Source organism: Falco biarmicus (assembly GCF_023638135.1).
Source record: "Falco biarmicus isolate bFalBia1 chromosome 13 unlocalized genomic scaffold, bFalBia1.pri SUPER_13_unloc_1, whole genome shotgun sequence".
NCBI classification, from domain to species: domain Eukaryota; kingdom Metazoa; phylum Chordata; class Aves; order Falconiformes; family Falconidae; genus Falco; species Falco biarmicus.
In genome coordinates, this window is record NW_026611656.1 from 1 (window position 1) to 23,421 (window position 23,421).

The window sequence follows — 23,421 nt, forward strand, 5'->3', positions numbered from 1 at the left end:
ATCGTGTCCCCCAGAAATACCCGCCCAGGGGACCCCGAAATATCGCTTCCGCAAACGCGACAAGATGCTCTTCTACGGCCGCAAGATCATGCGCAAGGTGACGCTCCGGGGGGTGGCAGCTGGGGTGACATCCCATTGTCACCGTCCCCAGTGGGTGACACCCTACCCGCTGTCCCCAACCCCAGGTGTCCCAGTCCACCTCCTCTCTGGTGGACACCACCATTTCCAGCGCCTCGCGGCCCCCGCATGAAGAAGAAACTCAAGATGCTCAACATCGCCAAAAAGTGAGGTGCCACCAGCAGGGGGGGGGGGGGGGGGGGGGGAGGGGGGGGGGTGGCCGTGCCGCGATGTCACCTGGTTGTCCCCAAGGTTCCTGCGCATCCAGAAGGAGCTGCCCACGCTGCAGCTGAAGGAGCCGCCACCCTCGGTGCTGGAGGGCCGACCTGACTGAATTCGACGTGGCCAATTCCCACCTCCCTTCCGAGGTCCTCTACATGCTCAAAAATGTCCGGTGAGGCTCAGCACCTGGTCCCTGGGGGGTCCTGGGTCAGGATCCGGCCCCGGGGTGTCAGGATCCATCCCTGGGGGTCAGGATCCATCCTTGGGGGTCAGGATATGGTCCCTGGGGCTCAGGATCCATCCCTGGAGGTCAGGATCTGGCCCCTGGGGATCAGGATCCATCTCTGGGAGTCAGGATCTGGCCCCTGGGGGAGTCAAGGATAGGATCTGGCCCTGGGGGTCAGGATCTTGTCCCGGGGTGCGTGTGTGGTGTGTGTCAGGATCCATCCCTGGGGGTCAGGATCTGGCCCCTGCGGGGGGGGAGCGTGTGTCAAGGTCAGGATCTGGCCCTGGGGGTCAGGTTATGCCCCTGGCGGGGGGGAGGGGGTCAAGGTCAGGATCTGGCCCTGGGGGGTCAGGATCCATCCCTGGGGGTCAGGATACGGCCTCTTGGGGTCAGGATCCATCTCTGGGGGTCAGGATCTGGTCCCTGGGGGGATCAAGGTCAGGATCTGGTCCTGGGGGGTCAGGATCCATCCCTGGGGGTCAGGATACGGCCCCTTGGGGTCAGGATCCATCTCTGGGGGTCAGGATATGGACCCTGGGGGGTCAGGATCTGGTCCCTGGGGGGATCAAGGTCAGCGTCTGGCCGCAGGGGGTCAGGATCCATCCCTGGGGGTCAGGATCCATCCCTGGGAGTCAGGATCCTGGGGGTCAGGATCAGGCCCCAGGGGGTCAGGATCCATCCCTGGGGGGTCAGGTTATGGCCCCTGGGGTGTGTGTTAAGGTCAGGGTCCGTCCCTGGGGCTCAGGATCCATCCCTGGGAGTCAGGATCCTGGGGGGTCAGGATCAGGCCCCAGGGGGGTCAGGATCCATCCCTGGGGGTCAGGATCAGGCCCCAGGCATCAGCACCCACCCCTGGCATCCCTTTGGCAGGAGAGGCTGGACCACTCCCTTGAAGGATGCTCTTCTCAGCATCCCCGTTGCTGTGGTAATCAGCTGCTGGGGGGCTCCAGAGGACCAGGGTTGGGGGGGGGCAGCTCCCGGCGGGCTCTGTGTCATCTGCTGTCCCCATCCTTGTCCCCACAGGGTGCTGGGTCACTTTGAGAAGCCGCTGTTCCTGGAGCTGTGCAAGCACATGGTTTTCCAGCAGTGCCAACAGGGCGACTACGTTTTCCGTCCCGGCCAACCCGACACCAGCATCTATGTGGTGCAGGATGGCAAGTTGGAGCTCTTCCTCACCGAACCGGTACAGGAACGATGGGGACACCGGAGGGGACGGGGAGGGGGTGGGGACACCAGGGGGGGTTGGGGACGGAGAGAGCAAGGGGTCTGGTGCTCTGCAGGATGGGAAGGAGACGGTGATGAAGGAGGTGTTCCCCGGGGACAGCGTGCACAGTCTGCTCAGCATCCTGGATGTCATCACGGTACTGCTGCCGCTGCTGTCCCCGCTGCCACTGCTGTCCCCGCTGCCACTGCTGTCCCCGCTGCCCCCTTCGGGACCGGTTGGGGGTGTCCCCAAGCCCCCCAAGCCTGGTTGTGGTTGTCCCCAAGCCCCTCCCCCCTCTGCCCCAGACTGGTTGTGGCTGTCCCCAAGCCCTTCCAACCCAACCACGGCCATGCCCAAACACCCCCCAGCCTAACTGGGTGTCCCCAAGCCCCCCCAGCCTGATCATAGATGTCCCCAAACCCCTGCAGCCCAGCCGTGGCCACCCCCAGGCCCAGCCGTGGCCATCCCCAGGCCCGATGGTGGCCACCCTGAAGCCCGACCGTGGCTACTACCAAGCCCAACCATGGCCATCCCTAAACCCAACCCATGGCCATCTGTAAGCCTGACCGTGGCCACCCCCAAGCCTGACCATTGCTGGGCCCCAAGACCGGGATGGCCACCCCGACGCCCAGCGGTGGCCGTCCCCAAGAGCCCAGACATGGCCATCCCCAAGCCCCAATGGTGGCCACCCCCAAGCCCGACCATTGCCGTCCCCAAGACCAGCTGTGGCCATCCCCAGGCCTAATGGTGGCCATCCACAAGACCAGGATGGCCACCCCCAAGCCCAACCGTGGCCACCCCCAAGCCCAACCGTGGCCACCCCCAAGCCCAACCGTGGCCACCCCCAAGCCCAGCTGTGGCCACCCCCAAGCCCAACGGTGGCCACCCCAAGCCCAACCACCCAAAAGCCCGGTGCCACCAGCAGACTTTGCCAGCCCCTACCTACCCCGCCCCCCCCCCCCCCCCCCCCCATCACCAGGATGGACCTCCCCATCCCTGCAAGGCCACCAACGCCGTGGCGTGTCACCTAGGGTCACCAGCGACCATACCGCACCGTGTGTGCGCGAGCCGCAGAGGATTCCACCATCCTGCGGTTGCCCGTCGAAGCTTTCTCTGCTGTCTTTGAGAAGTACCCCCGAAAGTTTGGTGCGGGTGGTGCAGGTGAGGCTGGGGGAGGGGACACACACGATGGGGGGTGGGGGGTGTCCTTGGGGGTGGCAAGGGACGTCTGATGGCTTCTTGTCCCCCTCCAGATCATCATGGTGCGCCTGCAGCGCGTCACCTTCTTGGCGTTGCACAACTACCTTGGGTTGACCAACGAGCTCTTCAGCCACGTGAGTTTGTGGTGAAAAAGGGGGGGGGAGACACAGGGGACAGGTCAGGACCGTGCCCCACCCCCCACCCCCGATGTCCCCCCCCTCCCCCCATATGTCCCCCCTTGCAGGACATGCAACCGCTGCGCCTCTTCCCCCAACCCGGCCACACCGCCCGCACCAGCCCCGTCCGCCACGGCAAGCGGGGGCTCGGTGGTCCCGATGAGGGCAGGGACCCAGGTGAGAGTGGGGATGGGGGTGCCGGGACCCCTCCCCCCCCCAGTGCCGCCACGGGGGGCTCAGGGGGGTCTCATCCTGCAGCTGAGGGGCTGAAAGCGGGAGGTCCTGAGAGCCCCGCGCCGCCGCCGCCGCTGAGTCGCTGCATCTCCATGCCTGTGGACATCTCCGGTGGGTCCCAGCCTGGGGGAGGGCGGGTGGGGGGCGGGGGGAGTCCTGGGGTTGTGTAGACCCCTCCCACTCTGGGGGTGCATCTCCTGTCAGCTCCTGCATCCCCCTCCCCAGGGGTCCCCCTGCTCGCTCCTGCATTCCCCCAGCGCTTGTGCATCCCCCTGCCCCCACCCAGTATCCTCATCCTGGACACCAGTGACCCGCTGGTCCCCTCCCCCACCCCCCCAGGCCTCCAGAAGGGTCCCCGCTCCCCCTTCCCCAGTATCCCCATCCCAGACCAGTATCCCCATCCTGGACACCAGTGACCCCTCGGTCCCCTCCCCCGCCCCCCCCCAGGCCTCCAGAAAGGTCCCCGCTCCCCCTTCCCCAGTATCCCCATCCCAGACCAGTATCCCCATCCTGGACACCAGTGACCCCTCGGTCCCCTCCCCCGCCCCCCCCAGGCCTCCAGAAGGGTCCCCGCTCCCCCTTCCCCAGTATCCCCATCCCAGACCAGTATCCCCATCCTGGACACCAGTGACCCCTCGGTCCCCTCCCCCACCCCCCAGGCCTCCAGAAGGGTCCCCGCTCCCCCTTCCCCAGTATCCCCATCCCAGACCAGTATCCCCATCCTGGACACCAGTGACCCGCTGGTCCCCTCCCCCACCCCCCCCAGGCCTCCAGAAGGGTCCCCGCTCCCCCTTCCCCAGTATCCCCATCCCAGACCAGTATCCCCATCCTGGACACCAGTGACCCGCTGGTCCCCTCCCCCACCCCCCCAGGCCTCCAGAAGGGTCCCCGCTCCCCCTTCCCCAGTATCCCCATCCCAGACCAGTATCCCCATCCTGGACACCAGTGACCCCTCGGTCCCCTCCCCCACCCCCCCCCAGGCCTCCAGAAGGGTCCCTGCTCCCCCTTCCCCAGTATCCCCATCCCAGACCAGTATCCCCATCCTGGACACCAGTGACCCCTCGGTCCCCTCCCCCACCCCCCCCAGGCCTCCAGAAGGGTCCCCGCTCCCCCTTCCCCAGTATCCCCATCCTGGACACCAGTGACCCCTCGGTCCCCTCCCCCACCCCCCCAGGCCTCCAGAAGGGTCCCCGCTCCCCCTTCCCCAGTATCCCCATCCCAGACCAGTATCCCCATCCTGGACACCAGTGACCCGCTGGTCCCCTCCCCCACCCCCCCAGGCCTCCAGAAGGGTCCCCGCTCCCCCTTCCCCAGTATCCCCATCCCAGACCAGTATCCCCATCCTGGACACCAGTGACCCCTCGGTCCCCTCCCCCACCCCCCCAGGCCTCCAGAAGGGTCCCCGCTCCCCCTTCCCCAGTATCCCCATCCCAGACCAGTATCCCCATCCTGGACACCAGTGACCCGCTGGTCCCCTCCCCCACCCCCCCCAGGCCTCCAGAAGGGTCCCCGCTCCCCCTTCCCCAGTATCCCCATCCCAGACCAGTATCCCCATCCTGGACACCAGTGACCCCTCGGTCCCCTCCCCCCACCCCCCCAGGCCTCCAGAAGGGTCCCCGCTCCCCCTTCCCCAGTATCCCCATCCCAGACCAGTATCCCCATCCTGGACACCAGTGACCTGCTGGTCCCCTCCCCCACCCCCCCAGGCCTCCAGAAGGGTCCCTGCTCCCCCTTCCCCAGTATCCCCATCCCAGACCAGTATCCCCATCCTGGACACCAGTGACCCGCTGGTCCCCTCCCCCACCCCCCCAGGCCTCCAGAAGGGTCCCCGCTCCCCCTTCCCCAGTATCCCCATCCCAGACCAGTATCCCCATCCTGGACACCAGTGACCCGCTGGTCCCCTCCCCCACCCCCCCAGGCCTCCAGAAGGGTCCCCGCTCCCCCTTCCCCAGTATCCCCATCCCAGACCAGTATCCCCATCCTGGACACCAGTGACCCGCTGGTCCCCTCCCCCACCCCCCCAGGCCTCCAGAAGGGTCCTCGCTCCCCCTTCCCCAGTATCCCCATCCCAGACCAGTATCCCCATTCTGGACACCAGTGACCCGCTGGTCCCCTCCCCCACCCCCCCCCAGGCCTCCAGAAGGGTCCCCGCTCCCCCTTCCCCAGTATCCCCATCCCAGACCAGTATCCCCATCCTGGACACCAGTGACCCGCTGGTCCCCTCCCCCACCCCCCCCAGGCCTCCAGAAGGGTCCCCGCTCCCCCTTCCCCAGTATCCCCATCCCAGACCAGTATCCCCATCCTGGACACCAGTGACCCGCTGGTCCCCTCCCCCACCCCCCCAGGCCTCCAGAAGGGTCCCCGCTCCCCCTTCCCCAGTATCCCCATCCCAGACCAGTATCCCCATCCTGGACACCAGTGACCCCTCGGTCCCCTCCCCCACCCCCCAGGCCTCCAGAAGGGTCCCCGCTCCCCCTTCCCCAGTATCCCCATCCCAGACCAGTATCCCCATCCTGGACACCAGTGACCCGCTGGTCCCCTCCCCCACCCCCCCCAGGCCTCCAGAAGGGTCCCCGCTCCCCCTTCCCCAGTATCCCCATCCCAGACCAGTATCCCCATCCTGGACACCAGTGACCCGCTGGTCCCCTCCCCCACCCCCCCAGGCCTCCAGAAGGGTCCCCGCTCCCCCTTCCCCAGTATCCCCATCCCAGACCAGTATCCCCATCCTGGACACCAGTGACCCCTCGGTCCCCTCCCCCACCCCCCCCAGGCCTCCAGAAGGGTCCCTGCTCCCCCTTCCCCAGTATCCCCATCCCAGACCAGTATCCCCATCCTGGACACCAGTGACCCCTCGGTCCCCTCCCCCGCCCTCTCCAGGCCTCCAGAAGGGTCCCCCGCTCCCCCTTCCCCAGTATCCCCATCCTGGACACCAGTGACCCCTCGGTCCCCTCCCCCACCCCCCCAGGCCTCCAGAAGGGTCCCCGCTCCCCCTTCCCCAGTATCCCCATCCCAGACCAGTATCCCCATTGTGGACACCAGTGACCCCTCGGTCCCCTCCCCCGCCCCCCCCCAGGCCTCCAGAAGTGTCCCCGCTTCCCCTTCCCCAGTATCCCCATCCCAGACCAGTATCCCCATCCTGGACACCAGTGACCCCTCGGTCCCCTCCCCCGCCCCCCCCAGGCCTCCAGAAAGGTCCCCGCTCCCCCTTCCCCAGTATCCCCATCCCAGACCAGTATCCCCATCCTGGACACCAGTGACCCGCTGGTCCCCTCCCCCACCCCCCCCAGGCCTCCAGAAGGGTCCCCGCTCCCCCTTCCCCAGTATCCCCATCCCAGACCAGTATCCCCATCCTGGACACCAGTGACCCCTCGGTCCCCTCCCCCGCCCTCTCCAGGCCTCCAGAAGGGTCCCCGCTCCCCCTTCCCCAGTATCCCCATCCTGGACACCAGTGACCCCTCGGTCCCCTCCCCCACCCCCCCAGGCCTCCAGAAGGGTCCCCGCTCCCCCTTCCCCAGTATCCCCATCCCAGACCAGTATCCCCATTGTGGACACCAGTGACCCCTCGGTCCCCTCCCCCGCCCCCCCAGGCCTCCAGAAGGGTCCCCGCTCCCCCTTCCCCAGTATCCCCATCCCAGACCAGTATCCCCATCCTGGACACCAGTGACCCCTCGGTCCCCTCCCCCGCCCCCCCCAGGCCTCCAGAAGGGTCCCCGCTCCCCCTTCCCCAGTATCCCCATCCCAGACCAGTATCCCCATCCTGGACACCAGTGACCCGCTGGTCCCCTCCCCCACCCCCCCAGGCCTCCAGAAGGGTCCCCGCTCCCCCTTCCCCAGTATCCCCATCCCAGACCAGTATCCCCATCCTGGACACCAGTGACCCCTCGGTCCCCTCCCCCACCCCCCCAGGCCTCCAGAAGGGTCCCCGCTCCCCCTTCCCCAGTATCCCCATCCCAGACCAGTATCCCCATCCTGGACACCAGTGACCCGCTGGTCCCCTCCCCCACCCCCCCAGGCCTCCAGAAGGGTCCCCGCTCCCCCTTCCCCAGTATCCCCATCCCAGACCAGTATCCCCATCCTGGACACCAGTGACCCCTCGGTCCCCTCCCCCACCCCCCAGGCCTCCAGAAGGGTCCCCGCTCCCCCTTCCCCAGTATCCCCATCCCAGACCAGTATCCCCATCCTGGACACCAGTGACCCGCTGGTCCCCTCCCCCACCCCCCCCAGGCCTCCAGAAGGGTCCCCGCTCCCCCTTCCCCAGTATCCCCATCCCAGACCAGTATCCCCATCCTGGACACCAGTGACCCGCTGGTCCCCTCCCCCGCCCTCTCCAGGCCTCCAGAAGGGTCCCCGCTCCCCCTTCCCCAGTATCCCCATCCCAGACCAGTATCCCCATCCTGGACACCAGTGACCCGCTGGTCCCCTCCCCCACCCCCCCAGGCCTTCAGAAGGGTCCCCGCTCCCCCTTCCCCAGTATCCCCATCCTGGACACCAGTGACCCCTCGGTCCCCTCCCCCACCCCCCCCAGGCCTCCAGAAGGGTCCCCGCTCCCCCTTCCCCAGTATCCCCATCCCAGACCAGTATCCCCATCCTGGACACCAGTGACCCGCTGGTCCCCTCCCCCACCCCCCCCCAGGCCTCCAGAAGGGTCCCCGCTCCCCCTTCCCCAGTATCCCCATCCCAGACCAGTATCCCCATCCTGGACACCAGTGACCCGCTGGTCCCCTCCCCCACCCCCCCAGGCCTCCAGAAGGGTCCCCGCTCCCCCTTCCCCAGTATCCCCATCCTGGACACCAGTGACCCGCTGGTCCCCTCCCCCACCCCCCCAGGCCTCCAGAAGGGTCCCCGCTCCCCCTTCCCCAGTATCCCCATCCCAGACCAGTATCCCCATCCTGGACACCAGTGACCCGCTGGTCCCCTCCCCCACCCCCCCAGGCCTCCAGAAGGGTCCCCGCTCTGACTTCGACATGGCCTACGAGCGCGGCCGCATCTCGGTGTCGCTGCAGGAGGACAGCACCGCCGCCTTGGCCGCCTTCTCCCGGGTAAAGCCGGATCGGGCCGCACGGCGTCCCCCTGCACCGCTCCCCCGCCCCAACGCGGGGGGGGCTGTGGGTGGGTCCTGGCGCCAACCCCCCCTCCCCACAGTCCGTCTCCCACGAGCCCAAGGAGCGCAAGTCGGTGACGGTGGAGGAGCAGCCGTCAGGGGTGCACCACTACGACTGCGAGGACGAGGTGGCACCTGGGGACTGTCCCTTCGGTCCCTACCAGGGCCGCCAGAGCAGCGCCCTCTTCGAGGCCGCCAAGCGGGAGCTGGTCAAGCTCATGAAGGTGGAGGTGAGAGCAGGAGCGGTGCCACGAGGGGGGAGTCGTGGCTTCCCGGTGGTCCTCTCTGTTGTGGTGGGTTCCCGTGGCTTCCTGGTGGTCCTGTGTTGTGTTGTGGTGGGTTCCCGTTGCTTCCTGGTGGTCCTCTGTTGCGTTATGGTGGGTTCCCATTGCTTCCTGGTGGTCACCCATGGCTTCCTGGTTCTCCCCTGTTGTGTTGTGGTGGGCTCCCGTTGCTTCCTGGTGGTCTTCTGTTGTGTTGTGGTGGGTTCCCATTGCTTCCTGGTGGTCACCCATGGCTTCCTGGTTCTCCCCTGTTGTGTTGTGGTGGGTTCCCGTGGCTTCCTGGTGGTCCTCTGTTGTGTTATGGTGGGTTCCCGTTGCCTCCTGGTGGTCCTGTGTTGTGTAATGGTGGGTTCCCATTGCCTCCTGGTGCTTTTCTGTGGCTTTCTGATGGTCCTCTGTTGCGTTATGGTGGGTTCCCATTGCTTCCTGGTGGTCACCCATGGCTTCCTGGTTCTCCCCTGTTGTGTTGTGGTGGGCTCCCGTTGCTTCCTGGTGGTCTTCTGTTGTGTTGTGGTAGGTTCCCGTGGCTTCCTGGTGGTCCTCTGTTGTGTAATGGTGGGTTCCCATTGCTTCCTGGTGCTTTTCTGTGGCTTTCTGATGGTCCTCTGTTGCGTTATGGTGGGTTCCCATTGCTTCCTGGTGGTCACCCATGGCTTCCTGGTTCTCCCCTGTTGTGTTGTGGTGGGTTCCCGTGGCTTTCTGATGGTCCTCTGTTGCGTTATGGTGGGTTCCCATTGCTTCCTGGTGGTCACCCATGGCTTCCTGGTTCTCCCCTGTTGTGTTGTGGTGGGTTCCCGTGGCTTCCTGGTGGTCCTCTGTTGTGTTATGGTGGGTTCCCGTTGCCTCCTGGTGGTCCTGTGTTGTGTAATGGTGGGTTCCCATTGCCTCCTGGTGCTTTTCTGTGGCTTTCTGATGGTCCTCTGTTGCGTTATGGTGGGTTCCCCATTGCTTCCTGGTGGGTCACCCATGGCTTCCTGGTTCTCCCCTGTTGTGTTGTGGTGGGCTCCCGTTGCTTCCTGGTGGTCTTCTGTTGTGTTGTGGTGGGTTCCCATTGCTTCCTGGTGGTCACCCATGGCTTCCTGGTTCTCCCCTGTTGTGTTGTGGTGGGTTCCCGTGGCTTCCTGGTGGTCCTCTGTTGTGTTATGGTGGGTTCCCGTTGCCTCCTGGTGGTCCTGTGTTGTGTAATGGTGGGTTCCCATTGGCCTCCTGGTGCTTTTCTGTGGCTTTCTGATGGTCCTCTGTTGCGTTATGGTGGGTTCCCATTGCTTCCTGGTGGTCACCCATGGCTTCCTGGTTCTCCCCTGTTGTGTTGTGGTGGGCTCCCGTTGCTTCCTGGTGGTCTTCTGTTGTGTTGTGGTAGGTTCCCGTGGCTTCCTGGTGGTCCTCTGTTGTGTATGGTGGGTTCCCATTGCTTCCTGGTGCTTTTCTGTGGCTTTCTGATGGTCCTCTGTTGCGTTATGGTGGGTTCCCATTGCTTCCTGGTGGTCACCCATGGCTTCCTGGTTCTCCCCTGTTGTGTTGTGGTGGGTTCCCGTGGCTTTCTGATGGTCCTCTGTTGCGTTATGGTGGGTTCCCATTGCTTCCTGGTGGTCACCCATGGCTTCCTGGTTCTCCCCTGTTGTGTTGTGGTGGGTTCCCGTGGCTTCCTGGTGTCCTCTGTTGTGTTATGGTGGGTTCCCGTTGCCTCCTGGTGGTCCTGTGTTGTGTAATGGTGGGTTCCCATTGCCTCCTGGTGCTTTTCTGTGGCTTTCTGATGGTCCTCTGTTGCGTTATGGTGGGTTCCCATTGCTCCTGGTGGTCACCCATGGCTTCCTGGTTCTCCCCTGTTGTGTTGTGGTGGTTCCCATGGCTTCCTGGTGGTCCTCTGTTGTGTTATGGTGGGTTCCCATTGCTTCCTGGTGGTCACCCATGGCTTCCTGGTTCTCCCCTGTTGTGTTGTGGTGGGTTCCCGTGGCTTCCTGGTGGTCCTCTGTTGTGTTATGGTGGGTTCCCGTTGCCTCCTGGTGGTCCTGTGTTGTGTAATGGTGGGTTCCCATTGCCTCCTGGTGCTTTTCTGTGGCTTTCTGATGGTCCTCTGTTGCGTTATGGTGGGTTCCCATTGCTTCCTGGTGGTCACCCATGGCTTCCTGGTTCTCCCCTGTTGTGTTGTGGTGGGTTCCCATGGCTTCCTGGTGGTCCTCCGTGGCTTCCTGGTGGTCCTCTGTTGTGGTATGATGGGCTCCCGTGGCTTCCTGGTTGTCCTCTGTTGTGTTATGGTGGGTTCCCATTGCTTCCTGGTGGTCCTCTGTTGTATTATGGTCGTCCCCCGTGTCTTCCTGGTGTTCCTCTGCTGTGTTATGGTGGGTTCCCGTTGCTTCCTGGTGGTCCTCCATGGCTTCCTGGTGGTAATTGTCACTTCATGGTTGTCCCCATTGGTCCGTGGTGGTCTCTGTTACCTCATGGTGGAGCCCCATCACTTTGTGGTGGGTTCCCATCTCCTCCTGGTTGTCCTCTGTTGTGTTATGGTGGGTTCCCATTGCTTCCTGGTGGTTCTCTGTGTTATGGTGTGTTCCCATTGCTTCCTGGTGGTCCTCTGTTGTATTATGGTCGTCCTCCGTGTCTTCCTGGTGTTCCTCTGCTGTGTTATGGTGGGTTCCCATTGCTTCCTGGTGGTCCTCCATGGCTTCCTGGTGGTAATTGTCACTTCATGGTTGTCCCCATTGGTCCGTGGTGGGTCTCTGTTACCTCATGGTGGAGCCCCATCACTTTGTGGTGGGTTCCCATCTCCTCCTGGTTGTCCTCTGTTGTGTTATGGTGGGTCCCCATGGCTTTGTGTTGGGTCCCTGTTACCTCGTGGTGTGTTCCCGTCTCCTTCTGGTGGTCGCTGTTGCTTTGTGCTGGTCCCTGTGGCCTCCTGGTAGTCCTCTGTCTCCTCGGTGGTCCCCTTCTCCTCATAATGGTCCCCATCACCTCACACGATGCTGTTCTTCCCTCTAGGACCCTTCTCTCCTCAACAACCGTGTCTTGCTCCATCACGCCAAAGCTGGGACGGTCATTGCCCGTCAAGGGGACCAGGTGGGTGTGGGTTTCAAGGACCTGGCGGGGCATCTCAGTCCCCCTGCCCTGTATTTCTATTGGGTGCTTCCCTTCCTACTCCCACCCTCTGGGGGGAGGCAGCTGGAATGATGCCCAGAACCATCTGGTGGGTGGAGAACACTGTGAAGAAGACCAGAAGAAAACCTAAGTGGTGTTTGTGGGACCTCTGGTGCCTGGGGGTCCCAGGTGGCCCCCTGCCGGTGACGGGACGTCGTTTTGGCAGGACGTGAGCCTCCACTTCGTGCTGTGGGGCTGCCTCCACGTCTACCAGCGGATGATCGACAAGGCGGAGGATGTCTGCCTCTTCCTGACGCAGCCTGGCGAGATGGTGGGACAGCTGGCAGTCCTCACTGGCGAGCCCCTCATCTTCACCATCAAGGCAAACCGCGACTGCACCTTCCTCAAGATCTCCAAATCCGACTTCTACGAGTGAGTCCCAGCGCCGGCGGCGGAGGTTTGGGCCAAAGGGTTGGTTGCCACAACATATTCCTCCAAAGAACACTGGTGGTGGCATCTCCTGGGGCCACCACCAGGTCCCTCAACCGCTGTTGACCCGTAGGATCATGCGGGAGCAGCCTAGCGTGGTGCTGAGCGTCGCCCACACCGTGGCTGCCCGTATGTCACCCTTCGTGCGCCAGATGGACTTTGCCATCGACTGGATGGCGGTGGAAGCTGGCCGGGCGCTCTACAGGTGGGCACCACAGGGTGGATGCCCACCTCAGCTTGGTAAGGACCACCGTGGCCGGGGGTTAGGGTCCCACCGGTGGTGTGTCCCCACCCTAGGCAGGGTGACAAGTCGGACTGCACCTACATCGCGCTCAACGGGCGCCTGCGCTCAGTCATCCAGAAGGGCAGCGGCAAGAAGGAGCTCATCGGGGAGTACGGCCGCGGGGACCTCATCGGCGTGGTGAGAGCTGCGGTGGGGCCGGGGTGGGCACTCCTTGGCGCTTGGCCGACACGTCTTGGTGATATGTCTTCTTCTCCAGGTAGAAGCCCTCACCCGGCAGCCCCGTGCCACCACCGTCCACGCGGTGCGGGACACGGAGCTGGCCAAGCTGCCTGAGGGCACCTTGAACAACATCAAACGCAGATACCCCCAGGTACCACCAGGTCCCCACCCGGGGGTCTGCACCCTCTTCCTGGGGAGGGAGCGTGTCCCCATGTCCCCTCCAGGTGGTGGCCTGTGACATTGTCAAAATCAGCTTAAATGAAGGAATTAATGAGGTCGTTAAGGCTGTTGGGGGAGAAGGGCTGATGGGCTAAAGGGGTGGCCCTCTCAGAGGTCCCCAAGGTGACCACAGCCCCATGGCATGGTGGCAACCATGGGGTGGTGACAACCAGAGCCCCACAACATGGTGGGGACCACACCACGGTGGTGACCACAGCCCCGTGGCATGGTGGTGACCACTGTGGTGGTGGCACACAAAAAGGCATGTGGGACACTTGCCTGGGGTGCTAATGAGTCTCCAGCTTGGGAAGCGCTGCCAGGTCTGGTGGCCATCCCTGTCCTTGTCCCTGCAGGTTGTCACCCGCCTCATCCACCTCCTGAGCCAGAAGATCTTGGGGAACCTTCAGCAGCTCCGTGGGCCCTTTGCGAGTAGGTCCCACAGGGACTGGGGGTGATGGGGAGCCCTCTCCAGGGCATGTGGCCATCGGTGGAGCAGTGCGTGGAAAGTGACCACCACCCTGTCCTCTGTCCGTGCAGGCTCTGGCTTGGGCATGGCCTCCAGCTCTGAGCCCACCAACCCCACCAGCAACCTGTCAACAGTGGCGGTGCTGCCGGTGTGCGACGACGTGCCCACAGCTGCCTTCACGCTGGAACTCAAGCACGCACTCAATGCCATTGGTGAGTGCCGGCACGGTGGTGGCCGTGGTCCTGTGGTGTGCTAGTGACCTGGTGTGGTAATTGCAGCCCCATGACATGGTGGCCGTGGCAGTCTGGTGGCCGTGGTCTTATGGTGTGGTGGGCACCATGGCATGGTGACCATCACAGCTCCATGGTATGACAGTGACCACACTGTGGTGGTGACCACACTGTGGTGGTGACCACAGCCCCATGGCATGGTGGCAACCATGGCGTGGTGATGACCAGAGCCACACAAGATGGTGGTGACCACAGCCCCATGGCGTGGTGGCAGCCACGGTGTGGTGACAACCAGAGCCCCACAACACGGTGGTGACTCTGCTGTGGTGGTGACTGCAGCCCCATGGCATGTTGGCAGCCATGGCATGGTGGTGACCACACCACGGTGGTGACCACAGCCCCATGGCATAGTGGCAACCATGGGGTGGTAACAACCAGAGCCTCACAACATGGTGGTGACCACACCACAGTGGCAACCACACCATGGTGGTGACCACAGCCCCATGGCATGGTGGCAACCACGGTGTGGTGATGACCAGAGCCCCACAACACGGTGGTTTACCGCAGCCCCATGGCATGTTGGCAACCATGGCATGGTGACAACCAGAGCCCCACAACATGGTGGTGATTACACCACGGTGGTGACTACAGCCACATGGCATGTTGGCAACCATCACATGGTGACGACCAGAGCCCCACAACATGGTGGTGACCACACCATGGTGGTGACATGCCATGGTGGTGACCACAGCCCTATGGCGTGGTGACGACCAGAGCCCCACAACATGGTGGGGATCACACCACGGTGGTGACCACATCACGGTGGTGACTACAGCCCCATGGCACAGTGGTGACCAGGTCCCCACCTCTCCCAGGTCCCACGCTGCTCCTCACCAGTGACATCATCCGGGCCCGTCTCGGCTCCTCGGCGCTGGACAGGTAATTCCCATTGGGAGGAATGTCCCCAGCCCCCCACCCCGTGCCACCGGCTGACTCCTCTGTGCCGGCAGCATCCAGGAGTACCGGCTGTCCGGCTGGTTGGCGCAGCAGGAGGACATCCACCGCATTGTCCTCTACCAAACCGACTGTACCCTCACGCCGTGGACCGTTCGCTGCATCCGTCAAGCCGACTGCATCCTCATCGTAGGGTTGGGCGACCAAGAGCCGGCGCTGGGTGAGGTGAGGCGGGTGGTGGTGGTGGTGGTAGTGGGACAACACCGCATTGGGTGGCTGATGGCTTCTACAGCTGGAGCAGATGCTGGAGAACACAGCGGTGCGCGCGCTGAAGCAGCTGGTTCTCCTGCACCGCGAGGACGGTCCCAGTCCCTCCCGCACCGTGGAGTGGCTCAACATGCGCAGCTGGTGCTCAGGTCACCTCCACATCAGGTGTCCCCGGCGTGTCTTCTCCCGCCGTAGCCCCACCAAACTGGTATGTGCGTGCCCCCCTTGGGTGACCTCGGTGGGCCACCGCTGTCGCCCTCACCCATGGTCCATGGCGCCCGCAGCGGGAGATGTACGAGAAGGTGTTTGAGAAGAGCGCAGACCGGCACAGCGACTTCTCCCGCTTGGCGCGGGTCCTCACCGGCAACACCATCGCCCTCGTCCTGGGGGGCGGCGGAGCCAGGTGGGTGCTGTGCCATGGCAGGATGGGACCTGGCAGGGTGGGGGTCCCTATCCCTCTCAACCTCCCCTTTATGTGGTCTGTCCATCCACCAGGGGCTGCTCCCACATTGGGGTGATCAAGGCGATGGAGGAGTCTGGGATCCCCATCGACATGGTGGGCGGCACCTCCATCGGCGCCTTCATCGGGGCACTCTACGCCGAGGAGCGCAGCGCTGTGCGCACCAAGCAGCGGGCGCGGGAGTGGGCCAAGGTGGGTGCCGCGGCGCCTCCCCCACCCCAGTGAAGGGCCACCTTGCCTGTGGCCAGCCCTGCCTGGGCTGTTCCTGAAGTATCTCCTTCTTCTCCTTCCTCTTCTTCTTCTTCCCCCTTCACGTTCTCTCTTCCTCCTTCACCTTGTTCCGTCCTCCTTCTTGTTACTCCTCCTCCTCTTCCTCCTTCTCCTTTTTCACTCCTCTTTCTTCCTCCTCCTCCACCTTCTCTTTTTCTTCTGCTGCTGTTTGTTTCTCCTTTTTCTTTCTCCTCCTTCCTCCTTCTTCTTCCTCCTTCTCCTTCTCTGCCTTACTGTTCTTACTGCTTCTCCTCCTCCTTCTCTCCTTCCTCCTCATTCTTCTTCTTCCTCCTCCTCCTCCTTCTCCTTCTATGCCTCTTACTGTTCTTACTGCTCCTCCTCTTCCTTCTCTCCTTCTTCCTCCCCTTTCTCCTTCTTCCTCCTCCTCCTTTTTTCTCCTTTCTTCCTCCTCCTTCACCTTCTTTTTCTTCTACTGCTGTTTCTCCTCTTTTCCTTTTTCTTTCTCCTCTTTCCTCCTGCTTCCTCCTCCTCCTTCTCTTATTGTTCTTACTGCTCCTCCTCCTCTTCTTCATCCTTTCTCCTTCTTCCTCCTTCCTCTTCCTCCTTCTCTTACTGCTCCTCCTCCTCCTTCTCTCCTTCTTAATCCTCTTTCTCCTTCCTCCTCCTTTTTTCCTCTTCTTCCTCCTCCTCCACCTTCTGCTGTTGTTTCTCCTCTTTCCTTTTTTTTTTCTCCTCCTTCTTCCTACTCCTCCTTCATTCTTTTTCCTCCTTCTCCTTCTCTTACTGTTCTTAATGCTCCTCTTCCTTTCTCTCCTTCTTCTTCATCCTCTTCTTCCTCCTCCTCCTCCTCCAGTGCATGAATTCAGTGTTCGAGACTGTCCTGGACCTCACCTACCCCATCACCTCCATGTTTTCGGGCTCAGCCTTCAACGCCAGCATCAACAAGGTGTTCCAGGACAAGCAGATAGAGGTGCGTTGCATGAACCCCCCAGGACTTCACCCTGCCATGACGAGGGTTCTGGCCAGCTCCCCACCCACCCCCTAGCGTCCCCACAGTGTCACCCACGTTGTCTTGTCCCCACAGGACCTGTGGCTGCCCTACTTCAATGTCACGACGGACATCACGGCCTCGGCCATGCGGGTGCACACGGATGGTAAGAGCTCCCTGGGGAGCTGGGGAAGCTTTGTGGTACCACCACGTCCCCCTTGGTGGGGACTCTCCTCACTGGCACCCCAAAATGGTGTCGCTGCCCCATGGGGGAAGGTTTGGCATGTGCCAAGGGGACGATGCGTCCTGGCATGGCAAGGAAAGGGCGTTGGAGGACTCGTGGTGGGGCCAGGCGGTGGTGGCTTCCCGGAGCCATCTGGCGCCGGTGACCTCACCAGGCTCCACACTCCGTGGGGATCTGGAGGTGCCCCACGTCCTGGGTGGGGCTGGGGGCAGAATCTGGGTGCGGAGCCGCACCCTGATGCCTTGCACATGCACGTCCTCTCTAACACACCTGCTCACCACTAACCCCAGTAACCCGCACTCATGGCATGTGGTGGAGCACAGGGCAGTGCTGGGGACAGCACGGTGGTGGTGGGGATGGCATGGCGGTGAAGATGCTGCGGTGGTGGGGACGTGGCGGTGGTGGGGACGGCACGGCGGTGGGGATGCTGTGGTGGTGGGGAGGTGGCGGTGGTGGTGGGGACATTGTGGTGGCTGCCCCTCCTCCTTGCCTGGTGTTGGAGCTCACCTGGGACATTGAGCCGTCCGCGCGGCACCCGTGGTGGCTCGTTAGCAGCCTGGCTCTCGCTCTGCCTCTTCCTCCAGCCTCTAACGCCAACTAATCCCTGCTCACCGCCCCTAACCCTCACGGCGAGCATCTCACCCCATCCGTCCTTGCCCATTCTCGGCGGCTCGGTTGTGGGGCTACCAATGTCCCTCCAGTGCGGTGCTGACACCCTCGGTCACCTCCCCCCGTGGCCCCTGTGGCCGTGACCGTGTCCTCTCCCTCCGGCAGGCAGCCTTTGGCGTTACGTCCGAGCCAGTGCCTCTTATACCCCCTACCTGCCTCCGCTCTGCGACCCCAAGGACAGCCACTGGCTTGTGGACGGCTGCTATGTTAACAATGTCCCAGGTCAGCATCTCGCCCGCCGGGGGTCCCCCCACCCCCCAAAAAAACCCCAAAACAATAAACCCACCCCCTCCCACCTCAAAACCACATCCCATCCCGCGTTGAGCCAGCAGGGCGTGCGATGGGTTCCTCTGCCACCCATAGGTGCCTATGGGGGTACCTATGGGGCGCAGACGTCCCTGGGCACGGGCAGGGGCGAGGGGCAGCCCCCCGGGGGGGTGGTCTCCCGTGGGCTGTGCTCATTGCGTTTGTTCCTGCCGGTGCAGGCTCGCTCTGGCGGTACGTGCGAGCCAGCATGACCCTTTCTGGGTACCTACCGCCACTCTGCGACCCCAAGGATGGCAACTTACTGATGGACGGTGGTTACATCAACAACCTGCCAGGCAAGTAGCAGCTCAGCACCGTCACCGCTCAACGGGGGCGGCAGATGACGCAGCGCCAGGGCCGGCCCCGGGGGCAGTGGGGGCTGCCTCGCCACCACAAGATGGGTTCTCCATGGCCTGAGATGTTGAGGTTGGATTTAGGACATCTTGGCTTTGTGTTGCATCTTCTTGGTGTCATCTTTGTTGGGTTTCATCCTCTCAAGGCATCTTCATCTTTCACGTGCAAAAAAAACACGCATCCATCTTGCACCATCCCTTCGTGTCCTCCGTATCAGGTGGTTTTCCAGGGCATCTTCACGTGTCTTCGTATTCCTTCATGTGCAAGGTACATTGCTTCATCTTGTCTCATCTTGTGATGTCTTCAGTGCTGGGCATCCTTTCACGGCATCTACATCCTCCTTCAGGGGCCAAAAAAGTCAGGGTCTTGCATCATCTCTTGGTGCCACCAGTGCCAGGTGGTTTCCCAGATCATCTTCATCCTTCTGTACATGCAAAAAAAATGTCCTTTGGTGTCCTTGGCACTGGGTGCCCTCCCAGAGCATCCTCATGCTCCTTATACGCCAACCACCTTCCTCCATCCTGCATCATCCTCTCCTGGTGTCTTTGGCACTGGGGTGCTCTCCCAGGGTATCTCTGTCCTCCTGCAGGTACCGGCCACCTCCCTCCATCCTGCACCATCTTCAGTGACCTCAGCATCGTGTGCCCTCCTGGGGCATCTTCATGCTTCATCACGCGCAAGCCACCTTCATCCACCTTGCGTCATCTTCTCTTGATGTTTTCAGCTCCAGGTGCCCTCCTTGGGTCTCTCCATCCTCCTTCACCTGCAAGACACCTCCACCTGTCTCGTACCAGCTCTTGGTGCCTTGGATTGCCTCCTTGGGCATCTCCACCCTCGTTGATGTGCAAGCCACCTCCCGTCATCTTACGTTATCTCGTGGTGTCTTTGACACCAGGCACCTCCCTCCATCCCAACCCATCTCTTGGTATCCTTGATGCCAGCTACCTCCCCATAACATCTCCCTGCTCTTCTGTGTGCCAGCGTCCTCCCTCCATTCTGCATCACTCCTGGTGTCCTCGGTGCAGTGTCCCCTCCCAGGACATCTTCATCCTCCTTCACATTCGAGCGACCTTTCTCCACCCTGCACTGTGTTTCAGTGTCTGTGGTACTGGGTGGCCTCCTGTGGCATCTTTGTCCTCCTTCATTTTGAAGCCACCTTCCTCCCTCCTGTGTCATTGTCCCTTGATGGTGTCAACACTGGGTTCCCTCTTGCAACATCTTCATCTCCCTTCATCTCCAATCTACCTCCCTCCGTCTTGCATCATCTTTAGGAGTCTTCAGCACCAGGTGCTCTCCTGGAGCATCTCTGTCCTCCTCCATGTGCAAACTGTCTCCACCTGGCATTGTCTCCTGGTGTCCTCACCACCAGATGTCGTCCTGGGGCATCTCCATCCTCCTCCATGTGCAAGCTGTCTCCATCTCCATCCACCTGGCATCATCTCCTGTTGTCCCCACCACCGGACATTGTCCTGGGGCATCTCCATCCTCCTCCATCTTCAATCTACTTCCCTCCGTCTTGCATCATCTTTTGGAGTCTTCAGCACCAGGTGCCCTCCTGGAGCATCTCTGTCCTCCTCCATGTGCAAGCTGTCTCTATCCACCTGGCATCATCTCCTGGTGTCCTCACCACCAAACGTTGTCCTGGGGCATCTCCGTGCTACTTCACATCCCACCCCAGATGCTGCAACTTGCCTGTGCCCCCCCGTTGCACATGCACACAGTTGCATCACTGCTCTGCTGCCCACCAGCGTCTCCTGCCCCCAGTTCCAGCACCCGTGGAACGCTGTTCACCCCACCACAAGCCCCAGCATGGCTTTGCCACCCAGCCCGGGCTCAGGAACAATCCCCCAGCCCCATTTCCTGGCTCCACTTGCCCCACAGGCTCAGAGCTGGGGGAGCGGCCAACCCAGTTTCTTCCTTCCCCACCCCACAGCCGACATCGCCCGCAACATGGGTGCCAAGACAGTGATCGCTATCGACGTGGGCAGCCAGGATGAGACGGACCTGTGCAACTACGGGGACAGCCTGTCTGGGTGGTGGCTTCTCTGGAAACGTCTCAACCCCTGGGCTGAAAAAGTCAAGGTGAGGAGCGGTGGGACGCAGGGGGATGCTGAGATGGTGCAGGCAGGGTGCTGAGCACCTCATCCTCACAGGTGCCCGACATGGCCGAGATCCAGTCCCGCCTGGCCTACGTGTCCTGTGTGCGGCAGCTGGAGGTGGTGAAGTCCAGCTCCTACTGCGAGTACATCCGTCCCCCCATCGACCGCTTCAAGACCATGGATTTTGGGAAGTTCGACGAGATCTATGTGAGTTGAGGGATGAGGAGCCCGGTGGGGTGGCCTGCGCCATCATTTAGGGAGCCTCAGGCCATTAATGAGGTCCACAAGCCATGGGCTGGGTTCTCCAGCCATCTGTTGGGTGTCCCGGCCACTAATGGGGTGCCCCAGATGAGGGTTGGGTTGCCCCAGCTGGGGGTTGGGGTGCCGTTGCCATCAGTTGAGTGTCCAGGCCATCAGTACGGTCTTTTGGCCATCAGGTGGGGTCAACCAGCAACTGAGTGGGTGCCCCCCCCCCCCCCATTTGTGGGTTCTCTGGTCCTTCAGTTGGGTGTCCCAGCCACTGATGGGTGCCTCAGCCATCAGTTGGGTGCCCTGACCATTACTGGAGTGCCTGGACCATCATCTGGGCGTGCCTGAGCCATCATTTGAGGTGCTTGGGCCATCAGTTGCCATCCCTGGTCATCATTTGGGCTGCTTGGGCCATTGTTCAGGGTACCTAGGTCATCATTTGGGGCTCCCCACCATCGCTGGGGGTGCCCGGGCCACCGATGTGCCGCGGCTGCTCTCCCTGCAGGACGTGGGGTACCAGCATGGCAAGGTGGTCTTTGACGGCTGGAGTCGGGGCGACGTCATTGAGGAGATGGTGAAGGACCGGCGTGCGGCTGACTTCTACGAGAGCAAACGCATGGACGTGAGCAGGGGGTGGCACTGGGGCTCACGGGTGGCCGTGGCCACCTGGGCATACTTGCCCTGGGACATCTTGGGATGGGACATCCTGGCCCTGGCACCTTGATTTGAAGGGGTTTTATTTCCCTGGCCCTGGAGCCACCTTCAGGGAGCAGCACCCTGCCTTGTCCCTTGGCCCCTCTGTGTCCCTCGTGTCCTTCTAGCCCTCCTGGTGCAGCTGGTCCCCTGTGGTGGCCTCCTGTCCCTCCCCACCCTGCTCCTTCCCCTTGGTCCATCTCCCATCACGTTTTTGTCCCCCGATGCCCTGCCACCCCCCTTACCCATCTCGCGTCCCTCCTCCTGCCCCCTCAATCCTTACCCTTCTCGTGCATGGGTGGGGGGGCTTCTGGGGGTCCCCCCCTTTCCCTCCCATAGGTGCTAACGTGTCCCAGCGCCGGCTTCACCGACCTGGCGGAGATCGTGTCCCGCATCGAGCCCGCCAAGCCCTACTTGTCCGACGGCTACGCGGATGGTGAGCTGCGGGGACACACATAAGACGGGGCTGGATCCACACACGGGACCTGACCCCACACCCCCTTTTACCCCCCCAGAGGAGTCCGACTACCTCACGGAGTACGAGGATGAGGGGCCGGAGCCAGCGCGGGGCGAGGAAGACGCGTTTGCCCCTTCCGAGTGGGCCAGCACCAGCACCTTGGAGGCTGTGAGTGACCGCAGCTGTGTAGACCCTCTAAAAGGGGGTGCCCTTGGGTTTGGGGGTGCCTCAACCTCAGGCACGGGGGTATGTGGTCATGAAGACCCTCCAAAATGGGGTGCCCTTGGGTTTGGGGGTGCCCCAACCTCAGGCACAGGGGTATGTGGTCACAGAGACCCTCTAAAATGGGGTGTCCTTGGGTTTGGGGTGTCCCAAGGGTGCCCTGACCCCACAGGTGCTACATCCAGTGTCCCCAACGTGTCCCCTCTGTCCCCAGGAAGAGGAGAAGCCCCTGCGGCACCGCCCACGCCAAGCCCGGGACCCCTCGGCCCCCCACACCTGACCCCACCACCAAAGGAGCCCGAGTGCTGTCGCTACCTCCGCACCCCAGGACATCCCCCCACCGTGACCCCCATTTCCACAGCACTTTCCCCCCTCGTCCTGGCTTGTCCCTGTCACTATCCCTGAGCCAGGGCAAGGCGCGGGGCTCCAGAGACCCCCATGTCCCGCCCTCTTGCACTGTTGCACTGGCCCAAATCCCCCCTCCAAGGCCTGGGGAGGAGGGGATGTGACTGCTGTATATTTTCTTTTTTTTTTTTTTTTTTTTTTCTAATTATTATTATTTAAAAGGAACCCAGCTGTATATTTTCTTTTTTTTTTTAAATTATTATTATTATTATGATTTAAATTTACCCAGCGGTGCTCTTCCTGTGGGGATCAAAGCGTTCAAGGCACGACGCGTCCGGCTCCACGGTGCCACTGCACCCTCCTCGTCCTGGCATTGTGTCCCCAAGTTGTCACTGCTGGTGGCTGCCTGGTCCTGGCACACTGGCGTCCGTTTGGCACTGCCAGCACCCCCTTTGTCTTGGCATTGTGTCCCCAAGTTGTCACTGCTGGTGGCTGCCTGGTCCTGGCACACTGGCGTCCGTTTGGCACTGCCAGCACCCCCTTTGTCTTGGCATTGTGTCCCCAAGTTGTCACTGCTGGTGGCTGCCTCAGCCTGGCACCGCAGCATTGGTTTGGCGCTGCCAGCACCTGCCTGGTCCTGGTGCTGTGTCCCTAAATCAGTGCCGGTGCCATCCGCCCAGTCCTGGTGTTTATTTTGTGTCCCCAACTTGGCGCTGCCAGTGGGTGCCTGGTCCTGGCACCGCGGCGTCGGTTTGGCACTGCCAGCACCCCCCTTGTCCTGGCATTGTGTCCCTAACTTGGCGCTGCCAGTGGGTGCCTGGTCCTGGCACCGCGGCATCGGTTTGGCGCTGCCTCTTTGTCCTGCCGTTGTGTCCCCAGATTGTCACTGCTGGTGGGTGCCACATCTTGGCACCGTGGCATCGATTTGGCGCTGCCAGCACCCTCCTTGTCCTGGCACTGTGGCCCCAACTTGGCGTTGCCAGCATCAGCTGTGGCCCAACACCGCGGCGTTGGTTCGGCACTGCCGGTGCCTGCCCTGTCCCGGCTGCCTGGTGGCAGTTTGGCACCGGTGGCATCTGCTGGGTGTCGGTGCGGTGGCCTCAAATCACCCCCCATGGGTGTCCCCACAGGTGTCCTTGAGGTGCTGGCGCTGCCGGCACCGACTCTAGCTTGGCGCTGC

General features: G+C 62.6%; 1 protein-coding gene across 1 annotated transcript; it reads left to right on the plus strand.

Moving 5' to 3' along the window:
* Nucleotides 1-19: 19 nt before the first annotated feature.
* PNPLA6 (patatin like phospholipase domain containing 6) lies at nt 20-22,677 on the plus strand (the record flags this gene model as incomplete). The annotated part of the gene is given in 35 exon segments (XM_056325849.1): nt 20-97; nt 186-239; nt 241-284; nt 370-436; nt 438-511; nt 1,589-1,748; nt 1,846-1,926; nt 2,801-2,902; nt 2,904-2,930; nt 3,023-3,103; nt 3,214-3,490; nt 8,312-8,418; nt 8,522-8,710; nt 11,741-11,818; nt 12,063-12,268; nt 12,399-12,530; nt 12,623-12,746; nt 12,826-12,939; nt 13,361-13,436; nt 13,545-13,685; nt 14,579-14,642; nt 14,714-14,882; nt 14,950-15,132; nt 15,209-15,327; nt 15,420-15,576; nt 16,469-16,585; nt 16,700-16,769; nt 17,622-17,738; nt 18,002-18,118; nt 20,110-20,258; nt 20,330-20,482; nt 21,030-21,146; nt 21,557-21,653; nt 21,733-21,842; nt 22,111-22,677. Coding segments are annotated over 35 exon segments (4,017 nt in total), but the record flags the coding sequence as incomplete, so codon positions are not given.
* Nucleotides 22,678-23,421: the final 744 nt, after the last annotated feature.